Source organism: Scyliorhinus canicula, chromosome 3 (genome assembly GCF_902713615.1).
Source record: "Scyliorhinus canicula chromosome 3, sScyCan1.1, whole genome shotgun sequence".
NCBI lineage: Eukaryota > Metazoa > Chordata > Chondrichthyes > Carcharhiniformes > Scyliorhinidae > Scyliorhinus > Scyliorhinus canicula.
The window spans coordinates 237965544-237979901 of record NC_052148.1 but is presented as its reverse complement, the minus strand read 5'-3'; the positions used below and the strand labels follow the sequence as shown (position 1 = coordinate 237979901).

The 14358-nt window shown below is 43.2% G+C and overlaps 1 protein-coding gene and 1 long non-coding RNA gene across 7 annotated transcripts in view; one reads left to right on the top strand and one right to left on the bottom strand.

The window, feature by feature from the left end:
• Nucleotides 1-14358, bottom strand: part of abhd18 (abhydrolase domain containing 18) — a 116739-nt gene that overhangs the window by 4627 nt on the left and 97754 nt on the right. For all 5 annotated transcript variants that reach the window (XM_038792419.1, XM_038792418.1, XM_038792417.1 and 2 more), the window contains 2 exons: nt 12658-13033; nt 6973-7135 (listed from right to left, as the gene is read on the bottom strand). In XM_038792419.1, the coding sequence (XP_038648347.1) occupies nt 6973-7135; nt 12658-13033 (539 nt within the window). The remainder of the gene's footprint in view (nt 1-6972; nt 7136-12657; nt 13034-14358) is intronic.
• Nucleotides 1-14358, top strand: part of LOC119963380 — a 58453-nt gene that overhangs the window by 8618 nt on the left and 35477 nt on the right. Inside the window, exon 2 of one of the 2 annotated variants that reach the window (XR_005460086.1) lies at nt 6729-6849. The exons of the other annotated variant lie outside the window; for it this stretch is intronic. This is a non-coding gene — a long non-coding RNA (uncharacterized LOC119963380). The remainder of the gene's footprint in view (nt 1-6728; nt 6850-14358) is intronic. 2 annotated transcript variants of the gene reach the window in all.

Here is a 14358-nt window from a genome sequence, read left to right as displayed (position 1 = left end):
CGATTCAATCCAATCATGGCGGATCTCCTCTTGGCCTCAACTCCACTTTCCTGCCTGTTCTCCATAACCCTTCAACCCATTACTAATTAAAAATCTGTCAATTTCCTCCTGTGAAAATACCCCAGTCACCACATTCTGGCACCTGTTCGGGTACACCAAGGGAGAATTCAGAATGTCCATTTCACCTAAAAAGCACATCTTGTGGGAGGGAACCGGAGCACCCGGAGGAAACCCACAAATTCTTGTTCCACAAGAGACACCCCCCAACTCTGCATCTTTCTTCTCTCTTCTGTATATTAAAAAAAAATCAGACAATAACTCACTATATGCAGCATACACTTGGAAACCAGCACAGCTAAACACAGGGATATTGTGCTGGCATCAAATTTCCCCCTAAGCTGTGTCACCACCCAAAATGTCCATGTGCAGTCAGCCTCCTTATGTTACCATACATGAGCAAAATAATTAAAGAGGCTACACACTTAAATAAATTCCCCATGTACTCCAAAGAAGTTTGGAGAATATGTTGATGGGCATGGAAAACTACCTTATTATTTATACTCAGATGGCTCTATCTCTGCAAGCAAGTGCTGGTCTCATTGAGAATAAAATCCAAGAAAACTTACAATACACTGGAAGATTGTTAATAGATCAATTGTCCTGGGCTCTTGGCAATTCAGTGAGCAATACTCTGCAATCTAAGACTTTATTTTGGGAGCAAGAAATGGCACAGGGTTGCAGTCACCATTTAAAGTATTCTATTTGAAACTGGAAATTAAGCAATTACCATGGTTTATGGTCTCCAATTTATTTTCTGTATTGGAATCTGTTTCAGAAAACATCCTGCAAACAGTACTGAAGTCTTGTTGATTTAAAATACTAATTAGTTAAAAAAAATTTTAAATTAAAAACATTATTTTGCCTTCACCAGATGGAACTAGTTCTCACTTCGGACATATGCACACAACACATCCATTAGAAGCTGGCAGACTTGCTGAAAATATTTTAGTTTACTTTTTGTGGAACTAGAGTGCTCCACTGGGCCTTGAAAAACAGTGTCCTACAGGTAGGCATTCTTCAGCTACCAGTCTTGCAACTCCCTTGAGGAGTAACTGTAGAGATTCCTGTGGCCCAAAACCAGCAAGTTGCATGTCTGAAGCCGCCCATTTGCTTACGCAGTTCACCAGTTTGATTCAGAAGAGACCCTAACTGCAAAATCATGGCAATTCCTCACTACCAATGTGGTCACCTAGAATATTGTATTGTACTATCGGAAGGTTGTGAACACACTGGAGAGAGTTCAGAAGAGATTTACAAGAATGGTTCCAGGGATGAACAAAGATAAATTGGAGAGGTTGGGACTGTTCCCCTTGAGAGGGAAGGCGACCAAAAGGAGATTTGATAGGGATGCTCAAAATCATGACAGGGTTGGACAGAGTAGATAGGAAGAAATTGTTCCTGCTCGTAAAAGGATCAAGAACAAGATGGCACAGATCTAAGTGATTTGCAAAGGAAGCAAATGTGATTATGAGAAAAATTGTTTTCACAGTGTTTTGGGTCTGGAATGCACTGCCTGGAAGTGTGATGGAGGCAGATTTATTAGAGGCATTCGATAATTAACTGAATAGAAACAAAGTACAGGGGTACGTGGAAAAGCCATGCTGCTTGTTTGCAGAGCTGGTGCAGACACGATGGGCCAAATGGCCTTCTACACTCACTATAACAATTCTATAAGTTCTTGCTGATTGGCTGCTCAAAATTAAAATCTGTTGTAATGATATAGATTAAAGATCACTAACAAAAGAACCAGAGGAAAATGAATTTAATAAACCGTGAATTGTTAAGATATAGAATGAACTGCATGATAGGATGGTGACAACAGCTTCAATAGTATCTTTCAATAGGGAATTAGGTAATACCTGGAGGGGAAATAAATTACTCCACAATGAAGAAACAGCATGGGAATGAGACTAATTGGAGAGCTGTTGGAAAATAAAGCACATTCACAGTGGGTTGAATGGCTTCCCTCTGTGATATATCAGTGTAGAAATCTATGTGTCAGCAAGTTATCAAAGCAAGGAGTTATCCTGTCCTCGTGTGCATAATTTCAAATAGAGGTGACACTTTCAAACAGAAATGAATGCTCACAATCAGGAGTGGGAACACTGCAAACAAAGGAATATGATGGCAATTTACTGTAACTCTAGGTGCTGTGCTATTGCAGCACCCGAGCTTCTAAGTCAGTGTGTCATGGGTTTAAGCTTGTGAGCCATCTTATATTTGAGAGCCAGAGGCTTCAGAAGGCTGATATTTCTGCATTGTACTGGGAGAATTTAGCACAGTTGTAAGTGCCATCTTTTGAATGGAATGTTAAATCAAGATACTGTCCTTGTCTATAAAAGGGCCCTGAGGTACTATTTGTATAGATCAGGGGAGTTTTTCCATGGTGTCCTGGCCAACATTTATCTCTCAACTAATATTTAAACCTGATGATCTTTTCATTTCTTTAACTATTGTTGCAACTTTGCTGTGCACAATTTAGCTGCCCCATATCCTACAAATGTGACAACATTTTTAAAGTACTCCTTTAACAGTAAAGTGCTTTGGAATGCTCTGATATTGCAATAGGCCAAGAGAGGCAAATAAATGCATAACTCAGCCAGAGTGGAAACCGGTGTGGGAGGTATAACGAGTGATTGCAAGAGCCAGATCGGGCAGGTGAGGATAAAAAAAGATGAGGCCAAAAGAGGTTTACCATTCACCCATGCCAACAAGTCATCATGAACATATCTGCAGGGCAAAGTTCAAAAATTGGAAGGCAGAAATTTCACCCACTTGCAGATCAACAGATAGCTAGATACCCCCTTACCTCCTCACCTGGGGACAATGCTTGATGTGGAAAGAAAAGTTCTAGTAATCGCCTACCAAAAAAAGTGTTTGGATCTATATACTCAAAAGTTTCTTCCTGTTTGACCAGGGTTTTTCGAAGTGCGGGTTGTGACCCATGGATGGGTCATGGGCGGGTGTCGGGAGAGTTGCAGAGTGATCGATTGCGCCATTCCCACAGTGGGTTCGTGGGAAAAGCACCCAACAACCGCTACCGCTTTTACAATGGCAATGACTGCCGCTGCCACCTTTTAAATGAAAATAAATGAGGCGGTGTGCAGTCGTCCAGCCAAAAGTGGCAGCAATGAGCAGGTCACATGCCCTGCACATACAGAGTGCTTGATGTCAAGTGTATGTATGTGCTTTTGGCACCAAATCACGGAGGGGAGCTGCTTCCATTTCCTACTGCTAGATGTGAAGAAGGATAGTTTTCTTAAAAATAGGAGACAGCCAGAGATTCAAATAGGTAGTGCACCTACTGGACAGGATCTCAACAGAATCTGCTGGAGACATCGGACCAGGGCAGGACAGAACAGTGCTAGTATTCGTTCTGTACAGAGCTCCGGGGCATCTGGTGAAAAGCCTTCAAAGGAATTTAACTCGGGAACAAAGCAGCATAAAGATGATTTCTTGAGCTATGGTTTTGTCAATTCATAGAATCCCTACAGTGCAGGAGGCCATTCGGTCCATCGAGTCTGCACTGACCTTCTGAAACAGTATCCTGGGTTCATTCACCCACCCTATCCCTGCAACTCCATGCCAATTCAAATAAGGATGCAAAGCCCATGTGTGTTATATGCAGGGAAGTACTGGCAAATGAGAGGTTTCAGATTTTGAAAGAAGTGGTGGGTGAAAAATTCCTTTTGAAGTTGAGACCCCAGAGATAGTTATTAACTTACAGCTGACTCCAAATTAAAAGACTTTACTTCTGTAGCTGACCTGTGATACCACATCAAAAACGCACCAAAAGCCTATGACTGTCAGCATTCTGGAGTACCATCTCCCAGGAGGATCCATAAGAGCATAAAACATAGGAGCAGATTTAGGCCATTCGACCCATTACGTCTGCTCCATCATTTGACCATGACTGACATGTTTCTCATCTCCACTCTCCTGTCTTCTCCCCAAAATCCCGGATCCCCTTATTAATCAAGAACCTATTTAACTCTGTCTGAAAGACACAGTGACCAGGCCTCTACAGACTTCTCAGCAAAAGGTGGATAAATGATACCAAATGAATTCCCACATTCAGTAACCTGCAATCAACAATCACTTCCCACCCTACCCAAAATATGGGTAGGCTTTTCCAGCCCTTCCCGCTGGTGGGATCTTCTGGTCCCGGCGGCAAGAACCATGCAAAGCGCTGGAGACACTGGCGGGACCGGAAGATCCTGCCAATGGCGAGCAGAATCTGCTGCTGCAAAACACACACAGGGGAGGGGTCCTTCCCAATGTGTCCAATACCTAGCATGTCTTCTGAGCCAAAACTGAAAGGGGCTGAGTAAAACGGGCATTTTGTTCCTATTGCCCTTCATGACAACCAACATGTGCGAGGTTGGACTTTCCATTTTCATACAGATCAAGACAAAAGAACAAAGAAAAGTACACCACAGGAACATGCCCTTCGACCCTCCAAGCCTGTGCCGACCATGCTGCCCGACTAAACTACAGTCTTCTACACTTCCTGGGTCCGTATCCCTCTATTGCCATCCTCTTCATGTATTTGCCAAGATGCCCCTTAAATGTCACTATCGACCCTGCTTCCACCACCTCCTCCCGCAGCGAGTTCCAGGCACCCACTACCCTCTGTATTTTAAAAAAACTTGCCTCATACATCTACTCTTAAACCTTGCCCCTCACACCTTAAACCTATGCCCCCTAGTAACTGACCCCTCTACCATGGGTAAAAGCCTCTGACTATCCACTCGGTCTATGCCCCTCATAATTTTGTAGACCTCTATCAGGTCGCCCCTCAACCTCCGTCATTCCAGTGAGAACAAACCGAGTTTATTCAACCGCTCCTCATATCTAATGCCCTCCATACCAGGCAACATCCTGGTAAAACTCTTCTGCACCCTCTCTAAAGCCTCCACATCCTTCTGGTAGTGTGGCGACCAGAATTGAACACTATACTCCAAGTGTGGCCTAAGGTTTTTTACAGCTGCAGCATGACTTGCCAATTCTTACACTCAATGCCCCAGCTAATGAAGGCAAGCATGTCGTATGCCTTCTTGACTACCTTCTCCGCCTCTGTTACCCCTTTCAGTGACCTGTGGACCTGTACTCGAGGGTTCCACCATTCACTGTATATTCCCTCCCTGCATTAGACCTTCCAAAATGCATTACCTCACATTTGTCCAGATTAAACTCCATCTGCCATTTCTCCACCCAAGTCTCCAAACGATCTAAATCCTGCTGTATCCTCTGACAGTCCTCATCGCTATCCGCAATTCCACCAACTTTTGTGTCATCTGCAAACTTACTAATCAGACCAGTTACATTTTCCTCCAAATCATTTATATATACTACGAACAGCAAAGGTCCCAGCACTGATCCCTGCGGAACACCTCTAGTCACAGCCCTCCAATTAGAAGAGCACCCTTCCATTGCTGCTACTCTGCCTTCCATGACCTAGCCAGTTGTTTGTCCACCTTGCCAGCTCACCCCTGATCCCATGTGACTTCAACTTTTGTACCAGTCTACCATGAGGGACCTTGTCAAAGGCCTTACTGAAGTCCATATAGACAACATCCACTGCCCTACCTGCATCAATCATCTTTGTGACGTCTTCGAAAAACTATCAAGTTAGTGAGACACGACCTCCCCTTCACAAAACCGTGCTGTCTCTCACTAATACGGCCATTTGCTTCCAAATGGAAGTAGATCCTGTCTCGAAGAATTCCCTCCAGTAATTTCCCTACCACTGACGCAAAGCTCACCGGCCTGTAGTTCCATGGATTATCCTTGCGACCCTTCTCAAACAAAGGAACAACACTGGCTATTCTCCAGTCCTCCGGGACATCACCTGAAGACAGTGAGGTACCAAAGATTTCTGTCAAGGCCTCAGCAATTTCCTCTCTAGCCTCCTTCAGTATTCTGGGGTAGATCCCATCAGGCCCTGGGGACTTATCTACCCTAATATTTTTCAAGACGCCCAACACCTCAGGGCTCGTTTAGCACACTGGGCTAAATCACTGGCTTTTAAAGCAGACCAAGGCCAGCAGCAGGGTTCAATTCCCGTACCAGCCTCCCCGAACAGGCGCCGGAATATGGCGACTAGGGGCTTTTCACAGTAACTTCATTGAAGCCTACTTGTGACAATTAGCATTTAAGGGGCTGGTTTAGCACACTGGGCTAAATTGCTGGCTTTTAAAGCAGACCAAGGCAGGCCAGCAGCACGGTTCAATTCCCGTACCAGCCTCCCCGAACAGGCGCCGGAAGTGGCGACGAGGGGCTTTTCATAGTAACTTCATTGAAGCCTATTCGTGACAATAAGCGATTTTCATTTCATTACATTACCTTGTCTTTTTGGATCTCAATGTGACTCAGGCTATCTACACACCCTTCTCCAGACTCAACATCCACCAATTCCTTCTCTTTGGTGAATACTGATGCAAAGTATTCATTTAGTACCTCGCCGATTTCCTCTGACTCCACATAGATTCCCTTGTCTATCCTTCAGTGGGCCAACCCTTTCCCTGGCTACCCTCTTGCTTTTTATGTACGTGTAAAAAGCCTTGGGATTTTCCTTAACCCTATTTGCCAATGACTTTTCGTGACACCTTCTAGCCCTCCTGACTCCTTGCTTAAGTTCCTTCCTACTTTCCTTATATTCCACACAGGCTTCGTCTGTTCCCAGCCTTCCCAGCACAAAGTAACTGGCTGAAGTCTGCACCTGATATGCACATTGCCCTCTCCTTCTCGGAACCGGATTGAAGCGATTGAGGGGATCAAGCGTTAAAGGTAAGCGGCGTGTGTCATGAAGATTGGCCAGCAAGGGTCACGAAGGTTGGCCTGTTGGCAAAAGTGGGTCTAGACAATAGACAATAGATAAATACCAGTTTGGTAATTTTTCACTCCTTTTACCTGAACAGGCCTTGTTTGAAGAGGTAAGCACTAATGTGGCCCCCTTCCAAATATCTGATTTCACACCCAGGCCAGATCTCATTAAGGCTGCGTACTCCAGCTCGGGGAATGTAGGCATCTTCCTTTGCTTGGACCACTATGATGAGACCAGGATCTACTGGCACTGCAATTTAAATCAAAGGAATGATGATTAGAACTTCCAGAAACACTGCAAATTTTTCATTAATTGCTCCACCAGAGAGAAAATCAGAATTTAGTGCAATATGACAAAAGGTCCAGGTTACATTTGTTCCTTTTCAGGCATGGAACCCCACTTCTGCTTCAAATAATTATTGAATTTTCCCTATTAAAATATGCAATGGTGTCTTGCTTCAACCCTGTATCTAATGGGTGGCATTGTGGTTAGCACTGCGATGTCACAGCACCAGGGTCCCAGGTTTGATTCTGACCTTGGGTGACCGTCTGTGTGGAGTTTGCACATTCTCCCAGTGTCTGCGTGGCTTTTCTCCCAGAGTTCAAAGAGGTGCAGGTTAGGCGGACTGACCATGATAATGCATGTGGTTATGGGGATACGGCAGAGGAGTGGGTCTAGATAGTGCGCTTTCAGAGGGTTAGTGCAAAATTGATGAGCCAAATGGCCTCCTTCTGCAATGTAGGGATTCTATGGATAAATAAATTTATCCAAACCTATATCCATGCTAATTTTAATTGATACCTTATCAATGACTCCCTAACGTATGGCAATATTTCTTCAATTCACCCCATGAAAATATGAACCACATTATTAAAACCAAACTATTAAATCTATTCTTATCCCCAACTGTGCCACCGGAGGTAGTGACATTACCTTAAATTTCAACTCAAACATTTGCCCAAACTTGCTGTCATCTTGTGCTCTTGTCACTTTCATATTTTCAGAAGCAGAGCACCAGAAGATGCAAATCTTCCTCTTAGTTGAGAGTTAAGCAATGTTTCTTTATCAATGCACCAACAATTCTTTACTCTTCCACTATATGCCCCTATTTGTCAAACGTAAAGTTTTACTGCTTTTTTATGGCTTTATGCTTTTGTACAACAATGTTCCGGAAATTATGGAATCAAATACCTTCAGGGTCTTTAAATTAGTTGCACAATCTCAGAACTATGTACCTCCCATGAATCTGCATCCACAGTTAAACTACCTTTCCATATTGCACTACACCTGGCATCTGTCTGCCCATTCTGCTAATCCATCATCCTCCATAGAGTTTACCAAACATCCTACTTTTGGGTTGTTATTTGGCATTCTGTTCACCATACCAATATCCAAAACATCTCTGTTTTCAGTGAACAGAGGGGGCCCAACACTGACCCCTATTAACACTAACCTTTTGTTTTGTGTCGGTAAACAAAATGTCTACACTCTGAACGGCTTCTGAAAATCCATTTACATTACATTAATGACATTCCTTTATTCGGTTCAAGAGACTAGATTTGTCAACTGTGACATGCTTGTACCTTTCCTTGCTGGCTGCCCTCAATTAAAACATCAGTTTCTAAATGCTTATTATTTTGTCTCAAATTATGGATTCCATCAGTCTGCAACAATAATAACTGCTGTTTTTCTAGCAGCTTCTCTATAATTACCATTAGACTAATTGTTCTATGATTACCCATATTATTCTCCGTGGATGAGTTTTCCTGCTTACTCTCAAATCGCACAGTACAATTTACATAGTTTCAGATGGAAATTGTGGCCAAAGCTATCTCAGCTCAGATTTGATATAATGACCTAGGGTGCATTCTACCAAGGGCATTTTCTAATTCAATACCAATCTCATAGCAGTTTATGAAACTACTGTACCTGTGGGACACTGGATGCAGAAAGGGGCTACCTGCAATATGTAATTATTCACCTGGTGCACTTCATAAAATCTTTGGAAAATATTATACAGTACAATATAAATGCAGTTTCTCTTGTCCATGTCTTCTTATTCATCTTAGGACAAGGATTTCTATAATTTATTTTTAAATGCTATGTGAACAAAAATGCTTTGTCTGGTATCACAGTAGCACAATGGTTAGCACTGCTGCTTCACAACCAGGGTCCCGGGTTCGATTCCCAGATTGGGTCACTGTTTGTGTGGAGTCTACACGGTCTCCCAGTGTCAGTGTGAGTTTCCTCCGCGTGCTCTGGTTTCCTCCCACAAGTCCCGAAAGATGTGCTATTAGGCGAATTGGATATTCTGAATTCTCCCTCAGTGTACCTGAACAGACGCCAGAGTGTGGCAACTAGGAGATTTTCACAATAACTTCATTGCAAAGTGTTAATGTAAGGCTGCTTGTGACATTAATAAAGATTATAATTATAGAATAACACTGTGCAGACTCTGGAATCCAAGTGAATGGTGTCTTGGGAGAGGAGACTGAAACCCTGCGGGCGAGCTGCCATTAAGGTAGTCAGAGTTTGAGTGACTTTTGGAGGGGACTCAGAGGTCAGATCTTTAAAGATGAGTGCAGTGATTATCATGGTTGTAAATCACTGACTGACTACTAGGAGTCTCATTTGTATACCAGTGAATGTTAGAATCAGGTGACCTCAGACTGGCTAGGGAGCTGAGAGAGAGGTTCTTTATGCATGTTCATACTATTATTCATCTGTTAATTTGTATATATTTGACCCACAGTTAATGTTAATAAATTGTTTAGCGTTTTAGCTACAAGTGTTCTTGTAATATAAATCGGACCATCCGACAAGAACATTACAGTGAGGATTGAAAGCCCTCATGAGAGAGGCAGAGTTTCAGAGAGACGTATGGTTGGGCTGCTTAGAAATCGACAGGATTGGTCTTGGGCACATCTGCCATTTATTGTACCATGTGGTGTGCTCGACCAAAGTTTGCCTGTTAATTAATCACATTTGTCTCACGTTAATCCTAAATGTTAAGAGTATAAAAGAGATATGCAAATTGCTTTATCTCTCTGACTTGTAAAGTAAAATTTATCTTGTGGCTCTGTTCGCTTTGCAAATACTTCAGATCTCAACTGCTGGCTACTTCAAACAAAAATTACTGGCCCTTAACTGGATTGCACCAAAAACTTGGGGGTCTGGTCCAGGACCATAACACATTTCTATCATTTGCTCAGATGGTTAATTCAGTATTAAGTTGGAACAATTGTGCACTATGAGCTCTCACTATTAAACTCGAAGGTGGTATGAGGTAGATTGGGCGGGATGCTCCATGAGCTGACGGCAAAATCGCAAAACACGAATGGGTGGAGAATCGGTTCAGACACCAAAATCACAGCAGGCGCCAATTTGATGCCAAATCGCAATTCTCTGTCACGCGGCGTCAATGCGTATGGGAACGCATGTACAGTAAACAGCGTCTGCATATCATTAGCGGGCCCAACCCAGTATTCTTTGGGGCCTCCACAATTGGCCGCAGGGGCTAGTTTAGCTCACTGAGCTAAATCGCTGGCTTTTAAAGCAGGCCAGCAGCACGGTTCGATTCCCGTACCAGCCTCCCCGGACAGGCGCCGGAATGTGGCGACTAGGGGCTTTTCACAGTAACTTCATTGAAGCCTACTCGTGACAATAAGCAATTTTAATTTAATTAATTAATTGTCCTCCTCCGATGGATCAAATTCCTTTTTTAAAATAAATTTAGAGTACCCAATTCATTTTCCAAATAAGGGGCAATTTAGCATGGCCAATCCACCTACCCTGCACATCTTTGGGTTGTGGGGGCGAAACCCACGCAGACACGGGAAGAATGTGCAAACTCCACACGGACAGTAACCCAGAGCCAGGATTGAATCTAGGACCTCGGCACCACGAGGCAGCAGTGCTATTCACTGTGCCACCGTGCCGCCCGATGGGCCGAATTCCTGATGGCACAGTTCACTTGTGGTTTTAGAAATATTGAAACTGACGTTCTGCGGCCTGCAAGGCAGCCATCTTGCTGCGCAACCCACAACAGATACAAGCTACACCACATCTCAAACAACTCCTACCAGCCGTCCCTATTAAAGTCCATTTAATCAAGTCCCAAGTTCATGCTCCTCAACAAAAGCCTCTGCCTCCTCAGAAGTGTTCCAAAGTAACTCTCAGTCTTGCCGGGTACATCATTTCAAACTTAACTCCACTCTTGAATAGCGCTGGCGGCACGCCACTTCGCTCCGACATCTTGGTTATCTGGATGATACTTCCTTCCCACTTTGAGTCCCGATTCACTTTGGTCCATATCAGAACCCGCTCCTTCTCCCAGAAGCTGTAGAATCCAATAATTACTGCCACAGCGGCTCATTCTCCCGAGGCCTCAGTGGGCCTTCAGCACCCCTCCATGCTCCTTCACCACCCCAGAGACCTTTTTAAATTTAGACATACTTTTCGCTGACAACTTCCTTATCCCATATCATGGGCCGGTTTTGAAAACCAAAACCCTGGGAACTGGCTAAAAAATTGCAAAAACCGAAACCATGGCGAGTGCTGCCTTATGTGCGACCTTTCTACCTGTTGCCACCAGAAATCCATCCATGGGTAATAGTTTTTTAAATATCAGAGGGATAACAGAAGGCAAAAACTGAGCAACTCAGGTATTGAAGGCAAGCAAAAATGAAATTAAGAAGGCTAAGAGAATAGAAAAATGGATTTAATAAGGGATTATTATAAACATGCAAGTAAAAGGATATTCAAAGAAAACGTGACTACTTGCGATGAGGCGAGTCTTGTATTCAAGTCAGGGAATGGCAGGAATACTTGCATACAATTATCAAAGAAAGATTAAAGTGGAATTGTAAAAGGACACAATTGTTGTGGAAGATTTAAAACCTGATAAAAATCGAAAGGAAGCTATTAAAAAGGTTGTGAGATTTAAAAGTAGAAAAGTTATACATTCAGAGAGCACGCATCTCAACATTTTAGGAAGTTGGGAAATACATAGCTAAAGGCTTAAATGCAATTTTCTAAAATCTTAAGGAATTGAACAAAAGAACAAAATGAGGTAGATGATCAGTCATGATCTGTTTGAACGGTGGAGCAGGCTCAACAGGCCGAATGGCCTACTCCTGATCCTATTTCCTACGTTTACTAACTTTATTCGTAACTTGTTTCATCAATTCTTTCCAGGGCTCTTTGTAGCAACAACTAATGCGGAGATTTCCATGCATATTATCTGCTTTCCAAGTACATCAACCATGTTGTCATTCTCTACTTTCAAGACTAGACAATGAATTTGGCAGACTATTCCAAAATAGAATCCATTATTGTTGAGCCAGTCCTACTATGACCAAATAAGCAACTTAGCCATTGTACCCAGAAAGGGAAAGATTCACACAAAGAGCATTCGTTAAAATCTACCTGCTGCCCTCACAGAGATAAGCTAACGTGATGAATTTGCTGAACAAACCATTAGAAAAGCCGAGAGGTTCTTAAATTAGAGACAAACCTTCAATTAGGTAGAATGCATCACTTTTTTCCCCCCAACTAAGGGGCAATTTAGCATGGCCGATTCACCTACCCTGCACATCTTTGGGTTGTGGGAGTGAGACCCTCGCAGACACGGGGAGCATGTGCAAACTCCTCACGGACAGTGGCCCAGGGCCAGGATCGAACCTGGGCCCTCAGCACTGAGGCAGCAAGAATGCATCACTCTAGTACATAATGTGAATACAATTTGCATTTCATTGAAAGTTTTAAATTACCTGAGAAATTTCCAATGTGTGTACATTCATCCATGACGCCTTTCATGAAGAGTATAGATTCTCGTGCAAGGGAGGCCTGACTGTTTTTCCTCTTCAACGGCTCATGGCTTACAGTGGATGAATACTTGCTCGTATTTGTTGATGACATTTGATGATTCAGGCAACCAGTGTTAGAGGTATCTTGAAGCAGAATCCCTTGAGTAGAGGCATGTAAGGCAGTTGTGTCAGGACTAAACTGAGAAACCGTCGCAGTCCTCATCGTTTTTCTCTTGGCATGTAAATTTATCATGTCTGTGGTAAGATCATGGTGTTGCAGGTTTTCTAAGCTGGATGGGGAGTTCTTCACAAAATCTTGGCCCATTTTAAAGGAATCCGTCTAAATATCAAATACTTAAAGTTATAAATAATTTCAAAGCTATTTTGGATAAGGATTAAACGCAAACATTTGACTAAGTATTTGTTTAAACTGCTCCCCCACCCCTTACACTTATATATGTGCAGTTGGAAAATGAATCTCAGATTGTGATCAACAAGGATCTACCAAGTCAAATTTCTCCACCTCAGCAATGGTAAAGATAATCATAACACTCTTCAATTGAGGCTAATGGGTCAGTTCCACATAGAACATCTATGTACAAACATAGCAAAGTGACAACTTCATTTATTTTAGTATATATAATACCAATAACTTTCCCCCATTTGAATATCCATTTTACATCTTTTCTGCAAAGGTTTTTTGTTGTTGAGAGAGTTGAATACAAGTCATTCTGGCAAGTGACCTTTTCTACAGACATCAGCCTGCCAGCCAAAAATAAACAATTGACTGGGTCAGTCAAAATTGCAACAATGGAAGTACAAAAACCTTTGTGAAGATTATTTTCAAAGATAGGAAAGTCAGACAACGGTGTTGGGATTCAAATTTAATCCCCTCCAAATTGTGAAAATACTCTACAGCAAGAGCTCCAACAATTTCTTTCTCCTCACTCCTGGAGTCCTTCTTCACTTCCCAGCTCATGTTTTCTTACCCGTTGCTGTAATGGGAGGTAATGGGAGCTTACAGTCAGTTATAAAGCTTCTCAACAGGGTCCAAGTGGTGAAAATGAATATTCCGCCGAGGTTCTTGTTTATTTTTCAGGCTCTCCCGATCTTTATACCAAAGGCCTTTTTTCAGAAATTGGACACAATCATTGCGGACTTTGTATGGGCGGGTAAGGTGCCGAGGGCCAGGAGGACCCTGCTACAGGCAGAGGCAGCAGGGAGGGTTATTATTGGGCGGCAAATGTGGATCAGGTGCAGCGATGGTGGAATGGTGGGAAGGAGAAGGGATAGAGTGGGTTAGGATGGAGGAGGAATCTTGTAAGGGGTCTAGTTTGAGGGCTATGGTGACAGCAGCTTTGCCAATGGCTCAGAATAGGTATTTAGGGAGCCCGGTGGTGCAGTTCATGGTAAAGATATGGGATCAGTCTAGGAGGCATTTTAGGGTGGAAAGGATATCGGTGTTAACGCCACTGTGCGAGAATCATGGGTTTGAGCTGGGAGGGGGGGCTGGATGTGCATACAGGAGGTGGTGGGAAGTGGGGCTGGCCAAGGTGAGGGATCTGTATTTGAAGGAAGGTTTCACCAGTTTGGAGGAGCTATGGGAGAGGGTAGAGCTGCCGAGGGGGAGTGAGTTCAGGTATCTGCAGGTTAGGGACTTTGCAC